Source organism: Oncorhynchus mykiss, chromosome 1 (genome assembly GCF_013265735.2).
Source record: "Oncorhynchus mykiss isolate Arlee chromosome 1, USDA_OmykA_1.1, whole genome shotgun sequence".
Taxonomy (NCBI): domain Eukaryota; kingdom Metazoa; phylum Chordata; class Actinopteri; order Salmoniformes; family Salmonidae; genus Oncorhynchus; species Oncorhynchus mykiss.
Genome location: NC_048565.1, coordinates 48,680,734 through 48,695,166, shown reverse-complemented (window position 1 = coordinate 48,695,166; position 14,433 = coordinate 48,680,734). Strand labels below are relative to the sequence as shown.

Genomic DNA, 14,433 nt, shown 5'->3' with positions numbered 1-14,433 from the left:
GAGTGCTTGTCATCCTCACCAGGATGACCTGCAGTTTGGCAGTCATAATCAACTTCAGTGAGCAAATGCTCACCTTCGATGGCCACTGGCATGCTGAAGAAGTGTGCTTTTCACGGATGAATCCTGACTTCAACTGTACTGGGCAGATGGCGTAGTGTGGGCGAGTGGTTTGCAGATGTCAGCGTTGTGGACAGTGCTACATTGTGACAGTGGGGTTATGGTACGGGAAGGCATAATTTATGGACAATTGCATTGCATTTCATCAATGTCAATTTGAATGCACAGAGATACCCGGACGAGATCCTGAGGCCCATTGTCGTGCCACTCGTCCTCCGCCATCACCTTATGTTTCAGCATGATATTGCACGGCTCCATTTCGCAAGGATCGGTACACAATTCCTGAAAATGTCCCAGCTCTTCCATGGCCTGCATACTCACCAGACATGTCACCCATTGAGCATGTTTGGGATGCTCTGGACAGTGTGTTACAGTTTCCGCCAACATCCAGCAACTTCGCACAGCCATTGAAAAGGAGTGGGACAAAATTCCACAGGCCACAAACAACAACCTGATCAACTCTAAGAGAAGGAGATGTGCCACATTGCATGAGGCAAATGGTGGTCACAACAGATACGGACTGGTTTTCTGATCAAAGCCCCTACCTTTTATTTAAGGTATCTGTGACCAACAGATGCATATCTGTATTCTCAGTCAAGTAAAATCCATAGATTAGGGGGCGAATGTTGCGTTTATATTTTTATTCGGTGCAGTATTATTGCAATGTTTGATCCCGTGTAATGGAAGCCAATTACATATTTCCACATGACTGAAAAGGGGGATGGAGCACTCAAACACAGAAGAGCCACAGTTTAATCAGGTGCTAGGCTGGAACAAAAAAACAAGCGTGCACACACCCTGGTGCTGGTACTCACATAGGTTCTCTAGTAAGTCTTTGCAGTCGTCGGTGGCAACGTCATGGATGGTGCGGTTCCACTTGTCCCTCCTCTCTATATCCTGGTCACTGTGGCTACACAGCACCTCCAGGCAGTCCTGACAGCACACAAAACAGTATAATATATATTACACACACAGTTGAAGTCGGAAGTTTACATACACCTTAGCCAAATACATTTGAACTCAGTTTTTCACAATTCCTGACATTTAATCAGAGTAAAAAGTCCCTGTCTTAGGGCAGTTAGAATCACCACTTTATTTTAAGAATGTGAAATGTCAGAATAATAGTAGAGAGAATGGTTTATTTAAGCTTTGATTTCTTTCATCACATTCCCAGTGGGTCAGAAGTTTACATACACTCAATTAGTATTTGGTAGCATTGCCTTTAAATTGTTTAACTTGGGTCAAATGTTTCAGGTAGCCTTCCACAAGCTTCCCACAATAAGTTGGGTTAATTTTGGCCCATTCCTCCTGACAGAGCTGGTGTAACAGTCAGGTTTGTAGGCCTCCTTGCTCACACACACCTTTTCAGTTCTGCCCAAACATTTTCTATGGGATTAAGGTCAGGGCTTTGTGATGGCCACTCCAATAACTTGACTTTGGAAGTATGCTTGGGGTCATTGTCCATTTGGAAGACCCATTTGCGACCAATCTTTAACTTCCTGACTGATGTCTTGAGTTACTTCAATATATCCACATCATTTTTCTACCTCATGATGTCATCTATTTTGTGAATTGCACCAGTTCCTCCTGTAGCAAAGCACCCCCACAACATAATGCTGCTACCCCCGTGCTTCAAGGTTGGGATGGTATTCTTCGGCTTGCAAGCCTCCCCCTTTTTCCTCCAAACATAACGATGGTCATTATGGCCAAACAGTTCTATTTTTGTTTCATCAGACCAGAGGACATCTCTCCAAATAGTACGATCTTTGTCCCCATGTGCAGTTGCAAACCGTAGTCTGGCTTTTTTACGGTGGTTTTGGAGAGGTGGCTTCTTCCTTGCTGAGTGGCCTTTCAGGTTATGTCGATATAGGACTCATTTTACTCTGGATATAGATACTTTTGTACCTGTTTCCTCCAGCATCTTCACAAGGTCCTTTGCTGTTGTTCTGGGATTGATTTGCACTTTTCGCACCAAAGTACGTTCATCTCTAGGAGACAGAACGCGTCTTCTTCCTGAGCGGTATGACGGCTGCATGGTCCCATGGTGTTTATACTTGCGTACTATTGTTTGTACAGATGAATGTGGTACCTTCAGGCGTTTGGAAAGTGCTCCCAAGGATGAACCAGACTTGTGGAGGTCTACAATTTCTTTCCTAAGGTCTTGGCTGATATATTTTGCTATTCCCATGATGTCAAGCAAAGAGACACTGAGTTTGAAGGTAGGCCTTGGAATACATCCACAGGTACAATTGACTCAAATGATGATGTCAATTAGCCTATCAGAAGCTTCTAAAGCCATGACATAATTTTCTGGAATTGTCCATTCTGTTTAAAGGCACAGTCAACTTAGTGTATGTAAACTTCTGACCCACTGGAATTGTGATACAGTGAATTATAAGTAAAATAATCTGTCTGTAAACAATTGTTGGAAAAATGACTTGTGTCATGCACAAAGTAGATGTCCTAACCGACTTGCCAAAACTATAGTTTCTTAACAAGAAATTTGTGGAGTGGTTGAAAAACGAATTTGAATGACTTTAATGACCTAAGCGTATGTAAACTTCCGACTTCAACTGTACACACACACACACACACACACACACACACACACACACACACACACACACACACACACAGCATTTGGGAAAGTATTCAGACTGCTGAGCTCAATTTAGAGTCTTTTCAATGTTTCCACATTTTGTTATGTTACAGCCTTATTCTAAAACAGATTAAATACAAATCAGCAATCTACACACAATGCCCCATGATGACAAAGTCAAATAAAACAAAAATATATTATTTACATAAGTATTCAGACCCTTTGCTATGAGACTCTAAATTGAGCTCAGGTGCATCCTGTTTCCATTGATCATCATTGATGTTTCTACAACTTGATTGGAGTCCACCTGTGGTCAAGTCAATTGATTGGACATTATTTGGAAAGACACACACCTGTCTATATAAGGTCCCACAGTTGACAGTGCATGTCAGAGCAAAAAACAAGCCATGAGGTCTTGAATTGGAAACACCAAGACTTCCTAGAGCTGGCCGCATGGCCAAACTGAGCAATGAGGGGAGAAGGGCCTTGGTCAGGGAGGTGACCAAGAACCCGACAGAGCTCCAGAGTCCCTCTGTGGAGATGGGAGAACCTTCCAGAAGGACAACCATCTCTGCAGCACTCCACCAATCAGGCTTTTAGGTGAGAGTGGCTAGACAGAAGCCACCCCTCAGCAAAAAGGCACAAAACAGGTGTGCCAAGCTTGTAGCGTCATACCCAAGAAGATTATGCTATAATCGCTGCCAAAACTGCTTCAACAAAGTACTGAGTCTGAATACTTATGTAAATGTAATTTCATTTCTTCTTCTTTTTTTAATATAAATTAGCAAACATTTCTAAGAAACTGTTTTTGCTTTGTCATTATGTAGATTGAGGGGGGGGGGGGGACAATTTAATCAATTTTAGAATATGGCTGTAAGGTAACAAAATGTGGAAAAAGTGGTCTGAATACTTTCAGAAGGCACAGTACGTGTCTGTGTGAAGCTACATGCATACCCCGCCCACCGCAGGATTCCTTTCTTTCCACCATTTAAATCCCTGGTTTTTGTCAGGTGTAAATTAACTTGGCACAATTGTTGCTGGATTGATTCACATTTCAAAAGAGAACCAATGCATATTCCAATTCTTGCTCGTACAAAGATAATTTTTCCCCAATTGATTTCACAATCACGCCAACGTCTGCTATGACTGCTCAAACATGTCGGTCCCCTTCAAAATGTCAAATGTGGATATTGATCGACATAGTTTACAACACCGACCCTTGGACGGGGGTTAAAACGTATAAAGACAATATTTATACCACAAGACCGAGGAGGAAGCGTTCTTTGCACAGGTGGGTGTTTTTGGTACAGTTTAAGAAAGTTCAGATTTTATTCAAATGTTCACAAAGTAACTCACTACAATGGAAATCGCTCCCGAAAAGCAACGTCCCAATCTCATAAATAGGGCTTTTGATCTTGGACACAATGTCAACGATTTGTGCATTGGTCAATTCTAGAGAACCGTGTTTAGATTATAAACATAGTCTCCCAACTAATGTTGAATATGCAAGAGGACTTTACAAAAACAATCATGAAATCCATGGTGAAAAATACAGGAGCTTAGGAGGCGGATTGTGAGGGGGCGGTACCTTTGAAAGATGCTGGTTTGATGGAGGGTCATTTCATGCAAGTGTATTTGTGAATGAGATATTTTCAAACATTATTATTCTAACAATATAATTAAAAAAACACAAATAGGTCGTTTATGGTTGAAAAATGTTAGCATGGGTCGTTTCAAATATTATTATATTTTTTTTTTAATTATATTTGACAAAGTTGAAAACGGTATTTCCTACTCAAACTGGCGGATTACATTGACTTCTTGTCCATCACTACACAATTGTTTACGTGCTATAATTTAGTCAATATTTGCTGGGGATTATTTTTTTCTTCAGAAAGTGTTAGGTATCTCACTCCATAATACATCAGTTACATTTAGTAGAACTGTGTGTGTGTGTGTGTGGGGGGGGGGGGGGGGGGGGGATTCTGCACAGCTACTATGTGTGTTAAGCATGTGCATTTTTGTTTGTCTCCAATTAACAAAATTGAAAAATATGGTCAATGTGTCTATGTGCATACATACAGTGCATACTACATTGCTGTGGGCTTTTACAGTACATGAGTCATGTCCCAGTACCTTGAAGCCCCTGGCAGCAGCAATGTGTGCAGCGGTCCAGCCCTCACAGTTTGCCTGGTTCAGCAAGGTGCTGGATAGGATCGGGACCGTGGCAGGACTAGGGCTACGGTCAGAGCTATGGTTGTGGTCAGGGTCATGGTGTGTGTGGTCAGGGGGAGGGTGGCAGAGGAGAAGCCGCAGAGTGTCCACATGTCCCGAGCTAACCGCTGCGTGGAGAGCCGTGCAGCTGTCCTGTGGATCACACACACAAAGACATAAGCCACCTGCATACACTCCAAGCTGTTCCAATTTAAAAATGCACACAACATTGGAAATACTTTCTGTGATATATTGGTTGATATGACTTCTGCAAATGTGATGTTGACTAAAATAGCCCAGTGGAGCTGCATTTGTACGCAGTTGCCCCAGGGACAACATGGGGCAATACACAGCTGTCTAAATACACAACTAAGCAAAACCCATTCATGAATAATTGGCAACAACAATACCGTGAGTAAATTGGTCATATGAGATATTTGGGGCGGCAGGGTAGCCTAGTGGTTAGAGCGTTGGACTGGAAGGTTGCAAGTTCAAACCCCCGAGCTGACAAGGTACAAATCTGTCGTTCTGCCCCTGAACAGGCAGTGAAACCACTGTTCCTAGGCCATCATTGAAAATATGAATTTGTTCTTAACTGACTTGCCTGGTTAAATAAAGGTAAAATAAAATAAAAATAAAATATCCCGTATGGCTGCTTTAGAGATACAGGAAATCTATAAGTGAAACACTGATCGGCAGGTCGGGCCAGTAAACGAAAGGTTGCTGGATCGAATCCCTGACATGAATGTGTTCTTAACCGACGTGCCTGCATAAATAAAGGTTAAATAAAATAACAAAAATCTGACTAAAAAGCCCTGTGAAGCTCCATGTGTTGTGATGCAAATGTGAAAAGTGAATTAATTCCCTTGCTGTTTTGAAGCGTATGTGTTCTAAGGACTAGTACGCTTCAAAACAGCAAGGGAATGAATTCACTGTATGCCACGACTCGCCTATCAGACATTAAAACCCAATTAGCTTTCTGTGATCTTGATTGACTGGGGGGGGGGAATAAAAAGTCAAACGATCTCAGTCCTGAGTGTGCCAATAAGGGTCAGTGAAGGACCATCTGAAAATAGGAGAAATGTAGGACAGGGGAGGACGAGGCACGGTTGAGGACATCTGGCGCCAGTTGGGGACTTACGGTGGTGGATCGTGAACGGTCTGCGCCGGCGTTGAGCAGGGCTCTGGTACAGTCCAGCCTGCCAGCTCCACTGGCCACGAACAGAGGGGTCTGTCCACCCACAGCCCCATGATCCACATCAGCCCCACCAGACACCAGGGCCTCCACACACCTGGACGTACACACGAGAAGAGGTCAGGTTACACACACAGGGGTGGTTTTGTGGTTTTTGAAGCATCCTCCTTATTTTAGTCTGGGACTCCCTAGTCTAGAACAGATTTATTTTTTATACGGATTCATTTAAGTAGAATTATCTTCATCCTGATTTATCTTCAACTCTGTCCGGGAAACAGCCCCGTAGAGGTAGTGAAACTCTTGTCAAACTTAAAAGTTATGGTAACATTTCTACGCTGTCAAACGGTCACCCTTTTCCTGTATTGCAGACATAGGTCAGAGTGTGTTCACGTTCGTGTGTGTGTGTTCGTATTAGCCCTGGCCATCTGGTGAATGTGCAGTGTTGTAATTGGCAACAACAGTAGTTGTTAATAGTGGGGGTAGCCGATCGGCACGCTGACAGTCACTAACACAGAGTGGTGTTTCACTGTCTCAAAACGTTTACTGCAGCACTGGTAACATGCATTCCAGTGGGGGCTGGTAGGAGGAGTTATAGGAGGACGGGCTCATTGTAATGGATGAAATGGAATAAATGGAAGGGAGTCAAACGTGGCTTCCATATGTTTGATACCGTTCCAATTATTCCATTCCAGCCATTCAAAATGATCCCGTCCTCCTATACCGCCTCCAACCAGCCACCACTGTTCATTCCTAGGTCAGGGCTAAGGACTACTTTACTCAGGATGTGCCTCTACACTCAACAGAGGATGGTATAGGGCAGGGCTGGATGCGTGCCCAGCACAGCATGGCTCACATAACGGACAGAACATCCCCAGCTGCTCCTGTCTCACGTCACTCTGCAGGTGTCCGTCCACAGGGGGGCGCCAGAGAAGTAGAGGATTACAACTGCCCCTGGACCAGGGGTGGGAAACCCCTAATTTAAACCTGTTAAAGGATCGGACCCTTTTTTTCCAATTTTCGCCTAAAATGACATACCCAACTAACTGCCTGTAGCTCAGGACCTGAAGCAAAAGAAATGCATATTCTGAATACCATCTGAAAGGAAACACTTCGAGGTTTGTGGAAATGTGAAATGAATGTAGGAGAATATAACATTAGATCTAGTAAAAAATAATACAAAGAAAAAAACTTTATTTTATATATTTTTTACCACCATCTTTGAAATGCAAGCGAAAGGCCATAATGTATTATTACAGCCCAGGCAAAATCTTGATTTTGGCCACTAGATGGCAGCAATGAACCTTTGCATATCTGTTCAAAATGTTGTATCAAGACTGCCCAAATGTGCCTAATTGGTTTATTAATACATTATCAAGTTCCTAATTGTGCGCTCTCCTCAAACAATAGCGTGGTATTCTTTCACTGTAATGGCTACTGTAAATTGGACAGTGCAGTTAGATAAACAAGAACGTAAGCTTTCTGCCCATAGATATGTCTATGTCCTGGGATTCACATTAGCGCAACCATCCCGCAGGGGAGGACACCGATCCCGTCGAGGTTAAAGACACATTTCAAAATTGTTCAACTTCATATTCACCTCCAGCAGCATCCCAACATATGTGAAAATGGCCCGTTATGTTTCGCAGTAAGGAAGATAAGTGTTTCGAATGACATCGGTGTTCATCGTGTAATTATAACCAAATATGTGTAGGGTTTTGTCTACTAATTGGTGATGATGTCATCTTCCTCTATTTTTTTTTACAACAAAACATAGAAAGGCACCATTTGTCAAATATGTTGACGTTGGGGTGGTGCTGGAGATGATGAATATGAAGTTAAAACGTACATTTCCCTTTATGGATTCGGGGCAGGTAAGCTGATCCTAGATCTGTGCGGTAAAGGCAACTTTTACTCTGAGCCGCCAAGTCCATCCAAACGCGGACGACACTATATTTGAGAGGATACTATATTTAACATGTACAGTAACACAATGACATGTCACGCGCTTAGCGCAGGATTTGACAGTTTGCTGTGTGTGATACATATGGGGAGACAATATCTGTCAGTTTGTACGCATGCCAGATACTGAGCCGACAGTTACTGGCAGTGGCTCTATTATGGAACCAGATATTGAGGGGTTGCAGTATGTAGCAGTGACTGTTTTTAGAGACAGGTTGATGTAAAGAATAGGGGTTGTGTGCGTTGTGCACCAACCTGTGGTGTCCGAACGCGGCGGCAAAGTGTAAAGGCGTAAATCCGTTTTCATCAGAAACATCAGCAGACGCCCCTGAAGTCAGCAGCAGCTTAACACATTCTGAGAGAGAGTGGGAGAGAGAAATAGCCATTCATTTCCTCAGTTATTTCCTTTAAATGAAGCAGGGTTTTAATTGTGCCTCTGCACATTGCCACTGTTTACGGATCGACAACCATTGAATGACGGAACACTATCAAACGTGAAAGAAAGGCTTCAAATCTTGGCTGCAATAGGTAGTGTGTGTGTGTGTGTCTACCGCCTAAGAGTGGAACAGCAGGAGCTTTTTCTGACACACATGAGTGAGCAGGGATCGCTGTCCCTCGAGGCCACAATTCCCATGTTGTCTATCTGCAGTAATTCTGTGCTTCATATCAATTATAATAACTGTATTGACTAAAATGAATCAATGGAGTTGAACATCTTCGGGTGTGTATCATATATGTTTTGCACTGACTCTATGCACTGACTCTATGCACTCACTAGACTACCCATACACTCACACATACTACAATGACACACAAACATGCATATTGACGTCACACACACACACACACAGACCCACTTTCACATATGCTGCAGCTTTGTGTTTTATTACCTATCCTGATTGCCTAGTTGCCTCCACTTACATGTACATACCGTAATTACCTCTACCTCGTAACCCTGCACATCGACTCGGCACTGGTACTCCTTGTATATAGCCTCGTTATTGTCATTTTAATAGTGTAACTATTTATTTTTTTTATTTAGCAAATACTTGTCTTACTTTTTTTTAACTCTCCATTGTTGGGAACGGGCTCGTAAGTAAGCATTTCACGGTAAAGTCTACACCTGTTGTACTCGGCGCGTCTGACCAACAAAATGTGATGACTGTACCTGTGTGTCCGGTCTGAGCAGCAGAAAACAAGGCAGAGGTTGGGTGGTCTTCAAGGTGACTAATATTATCCGTTGGATCTTGGTTAAGCAGCATTGACAATAAAGTGACATTTCCCTGGGAAGCAGCTTGGAGGAGCAGGGGGCGCCCGTCGTCCAGGGCAACGGGCCCACCGCAGGTTAGCGAGGGGACTATGGAGGGACACCAGCCTAAATGGGAGTTAAAGGGGACACAAGGTTTAACATGGCAGGGAAGCGGATAGAGAGGGGCTGGGAGAAGAGGGGGAGGGACGACACCTGGGAGTTCCACGACACAATGACTAGTGTAGTTACAGCTCAAACGAGAAAGCATGCGTCTATTGATAACCGAGTGAATTTAAAGAGTTTGTTCCCTTTGCTACATATGCCCTCGTAAGCAACGACATAGAATAAGTTGCCTTTCAGAACAGGTGGACACGTCATGGAACCCAGGTGTAGGATGGAGGGCATTTTTTGTCATCTCAACCATCATCCATCCATCCAGCCGCACAACCAACCACAACAATCCCCATTCACGCGTGTATTTAATGGTCAATCAACACACCGACCCCATCCATGCATACACCGTTTAGTATGTTGACGACACTGTTACTTAGCAGGATGTGTGTGAGCAAAGAAACATGTAAAGAAGAAACCATAACACGATTCAGTAAAGGACAAGAAAGAAAGGAAAGCCAATAGCCTACTTTTAATTTGCAACTCAACAGCATAGGCCTAATATTATTCAGCTCTAATCTACTGTGCTGTAAAATTGCTAAAAACTCTGCTCTACAGACGGGGTGGGAGGGAAGGTAAAGGCCGTTGTTAGCTACAACGCTACAAAAAAGGGACACCGTGGGTTATTTGACACTCCTCAGGACAAACAGGTTAAAAAAAAGTGGGTGGAGCAAAGCGAGCTGAAGACCTTTCCGGGAACACCCCTGTCTGATAGACTGAAAAGGAGAGGGAGGAGGGGAGTAAGTAAATCAGCAGTCGCCGTTTCCATGTCGACGGGTAACAGAGACCACACCACTACTGGTGATATTACATCGGCTGGTTAGTTTGGTCGAAAATAAAGTCTGTCTCACCGCTGTGGAGTCAGACGTTGTATAGTGATCTAGTCTTAATAGATGTGCGTTTTGGAAATTATACAATTTCCTCGGCATATTGAAACATTGAGACAAACTTGACTTGGATAAACAAAACAACTTTGGGACTGGAATCTGACAACAGGACCATTAACCTGAAAAGCAAATGTATCACTTCATGAAGTAATGTGGGGCATAGAATACTGCAAATGTCAAAAGAAAATGGCGAAATCTGTACTAAGAACTAACGAGCACCATTACTAGTTTGTTTCGGTCAGTGTAGTGCGAAACACTTCTCTCACATTGACATTAAAAACTAAAAAGACAAAAAAAACAGGACTTGCATCACGCAACTTCTCCACTTGATTGCTTGGAAAATGGTTGTGGAAAACCTTTTTTCAACCAATTGCGACAAACACACGTTGCAGTATAAACAAGAAGTAGTAGTTTAAGCACAACAGCATCAACATTCATAGGACTGTCAACATACATATAATAGGTACATCAAAACAGAGTGCAGGAGTTGACACAGGAAGGGAAATGGAATGGTCAGTGGGAGGGGTTAGTGAAGGGAAAACAGGAAATGTGCAGACAGGAAGTGTGCAGGGAGGGGGTAGTGATGAAGAGGAAGAAGGGCCAAGGGTCACAGGTATCATGCTAGTGGACGATGAAGGGGATGAGGGGAGAGAGCAGCCACTGGCATCAGCTTCAGAGAGGAGGGTTACTCATAGGAACCCTACACACCCTATTTGAACAGGGAAAACTAACCCCAAAACCTCAAGAAACAGTGGAGTAACGCTCCTAATTCCTACAGCCGGAGCAAGCTAGCCTAGCATCTGACCCTTTATCCAGGCCCATGATATTAGCCTGCCACTGGTCTGTTTACAGCTGCTAGCTAGGGGATAACGTGTCAGAATAGGTCTATGGAGAAGCAGGGAGACGACAGGCTCCTGAAGGAGGGGGAAGAGAATTAAGTATGCGTACAGAGAGATCAGGTCTCAAGCAATGGTTTAGGGCCAGAAGGGACGAGAGCTGAACTTGACTGACCCTGCTCTGTTGTGTTCTCCTCTGGACTCCTGTGGTTAAAGCAGGTTCCCTATATCCTGAACACTACGCTAAGCTAGGCTAACCTAGCATTGGAAAGATAGTTGGAGCGGAGAGGTAGAGGCAGTAGGGGGAGAGCGGTAGGGGGAGCGTGGTGCCCCTTTACCTGATGCTGTTGCCAGGGGGCTGCCTGGGGCACGGGAGCTACGGGATGGAGCGCTAGCGGAGGAGGAGGGGTTTATGGAGGGGCTACTGACAGTGATGGCAGCGCTGGTGGGGGGGCACTCTGCACATGCGGCCTGGTGCGGCCCCCTCGCGGGGGGGCAGGCACCCACCTGAGACGCTGTCAGGGCTGGGACCAGGTCCAGGGCGGGTTTGGGCGGCAGCTGGGGCGTGGCGGGTTTTAACCCCACCCCGGGGGAGCGGCTGCCGTCCCCCACCACTTTGATGGGTGGGTGAGGAGGGGATGGGGTCTGGGAGAGGCCCGGCTTTTTGGGCGGGATGGGGGGCGGGTTGCCCCGGTCGATCCTGGCCACGGTGGGGGACTTGAGGCCGATGGGGTGGCCCAGTCGGCCGGGGAAGGGGCCCCCCTCCGAGGTGGAGTGGGGCAGACCGGGACGGAGGGCGCTGGGGCCCCCTGCTGGGGGGCTGGTGAAACGTGAGAGGACCTGCGTGACGGTGTGGCGCGCCTGCTGCTTGGCGGCAAAATTGTCGCGGTTGGTGGGGGAGAGGTCGCGGGACGGCGGGCTGCTGTGGGAGGCCGTGCCGTTTTGGTCCTGCTCCTGAAACTTGTAGCGGGCAGCCTGGACGCGAGGGCTCACCCCCGTGGGCAGCGCTGGAGTGGGGGCTGGGGAGTGAAGTCCCCCGTGGGGCGTCTGGCCCTCTGCTCCGTTCTCCCCCGTTTGAGGAAGTCCCCCTGCGCTACTATGGACCAGCCCCCGGCCTGCGCTGGGCGTCTTGGGCAGGCTGAGGCCTGCGTAGTTGGTGGGAGTGGGTTTGACAGGGATGGTGAGGGGGCTTGGCTTCTTCTGCCCCTCGGCCTCTGGAGGGGACAGATCTGTTTGGCAGGAGGCCGTCCGGGATATGACGGGGTCCGTGGCCACGGCAACAGAGACCGTAGGTTTGGGCGGTGGCGTGTTGGTGGCAGCGGTGGGATCCACGGCAGCAGCACCCAGTTGGGCCGAGACCCTTCTATCATCCTTACAGTCTTCAACATCTTGACCGTCCCGTTCAGTCCTGAGCTGCTCTACCAGACGGCGCAGGCTCAGGCTCTCAGTCTCCTCTCGGCCCAGCCTGGCACGCAGCTGCTCACGCTCCGTGTCCAACTCTGACAGTTGCTTCTCCATCTTGGCCTCCAACTGTTGTCCGCGTTGCCTCTCTGCCGTCAGCTCCTCCTGCAGCCGCCCGGCCGAGCGGCCCTCGTCGTCCAGCCGGGCGGAGATCTCGTCGAAGCGCTGCGACTCCTCCACCACGCGCGTGGCCAGCTGCTTGCACTCCCGCACCAGCATCATCACGATGTGCTTGTTCTTCTCCCGCTCGTCCTTCAGCTGGGCGGTTAGTTTACGGTGCTCCTGCTCCAGACTCTGCAGTTGCAGTTTCTCCAGCTGCAGCTGAGAGACAGAGACCACAAGCCAGTCAGGGGAGATGTCGTTTAGAAAAAACACACACACACACACACACACACACACACACACCGAACAACACACCGCTATCCCAAACACAAACTGTACAAACAATCTCAAATCACACACGTTATCTGCACACACTCACACAATTGCGTAACAACATACACACACGGTCAGATCACACCTACACCAAACTACACAGATATCAAGCACACATATCTACTACCCACATCTGGTATATCTTTTGCAAAACATACACAGAGTATAGCAAACATTAGGGACACCTTCCTAATATTGAGTTGCACCCCCCTTTTGCCCTCAGAACATTCTTAATTCGTCGAGGCGTGGACTCTACAAGGTGTCGAAAGCGTTCCACAGGGATTCTGGCCCATGTCGACTCCAATGCTTCCTACGGTTGTGTTAAGTTGGCTGGATGTCCTTTGGGGTGGTGGACCATTCTTGATACACAACAGGAAACTGTTGAGTGTGAAAAACCCAGCAGCGTTGCAGTTGTTGACACAAACCGGTGCGCCTGGCACCTACTACCATACCCTGTTCAAAGGCACTTAAACCTTTTGTCTTGCCTATTCACCCTCTGAATGGCAGACACACGCATGTATCAATCGTCTCAAGGCTTAAAAAGTCCTTAACAAGTGGCATCAATAAAGGGATCATAGCTTTAACCTGGTCAGTCTGTGTCACGGAACGAGTAGGTGTTGATTTGTATGCTCGGTGTACAGCATGTCACACCCACGCCGCCACATGACATACAGTAGATCTGCGGCATGTCACATAAACCACGTAGGCCCTGCGTCACACACACACACACACACACACACATCACCTTAACGTTAATCCAATACACAAGGGTGCACGTACATTCACTTTGCTCCCTCCTTACTCACACACACACACACACACACACACACAAGCGCCTCCCTCAAATCACGCCCAGAGTGGAGAGCTCAGCTCGCCAACACACTGAAATCAATATGCTCACTTTATGAACTGTGGAGGTGCTCTCTAGGCTCCTTGCGTTTGTTGAAACTATTTCCTGAACCTACCTGGTCTGATAACCAAAGACTTGAAAACACGACAACGCCTACAATGGATTTACTATGATTTTGAAAAGCTACAAACCTTTCAGGAAACACCACTTGGCAATAATTGCAAGCTGACATTGTATGTTCAAAAGGACAAGGTGAATAGTAGTGCTCAACTAACTGAACAAGAATGAGGAACATTTCCTCCTCTCCATGTTCACACAACAGTGGAAAATAGTCATGTTTAAATGACCTCAGTATTGTCGGTCTCTCCCTAGAAGACCACAAAATACAAAACAGACCCGTTTGAATTCAGCAATAACAGTCCTCCTTTTTAGAATATTGATTTAATCATAATTCAGAAAG

At 46.1% G+C, this 14,433-nt stretch overlaps 1 protein-coding gene across 2 annotated transcripts in view; it reads right to left on the bottom strand.

Annotated features, from left to right (window-relative positions):
* Positions 1-14,433, bottom strand: part of cttnbp2 (cortactin binding protein 2) — a 71,075-nt gene that overhangs the window by 11,403 nt on the left and 45,239 nt on the right. For both annotated transcript variants that reach the window (XR_005051992.1, XM_036979261.1), the window contains exons 4-9: positions 11,566-13,009; positions 9,253-9,459; positions 8,340-8,439; positions 6,072-6,222; positions 4,853-5,083; positions 933-1,050 (exon numbers count right to left, since the gene is read on the bottom strand). Coding sequence is in view for 1 of the 2 variants with exons in the window: in XM_036979261.1 (XP_036835156.1) it covers positions 933-1,050; positions 4,853-5,083; positions 6,072-6,222; positions 8,340-8,439; positions 9,253-9,459; positions 11,566-13,009 (2,251 nt within the window). In the remaining variant the exon portion in view is untranslated. The remainder of the gene's footprint in view (positions 1-932; positions 1,051-4,852; positions 5,084-6,071; positions 6,223-8,339; positions 8,440-9,252; positions 9,460-11,565; positions 13,010-14,433) is intronic.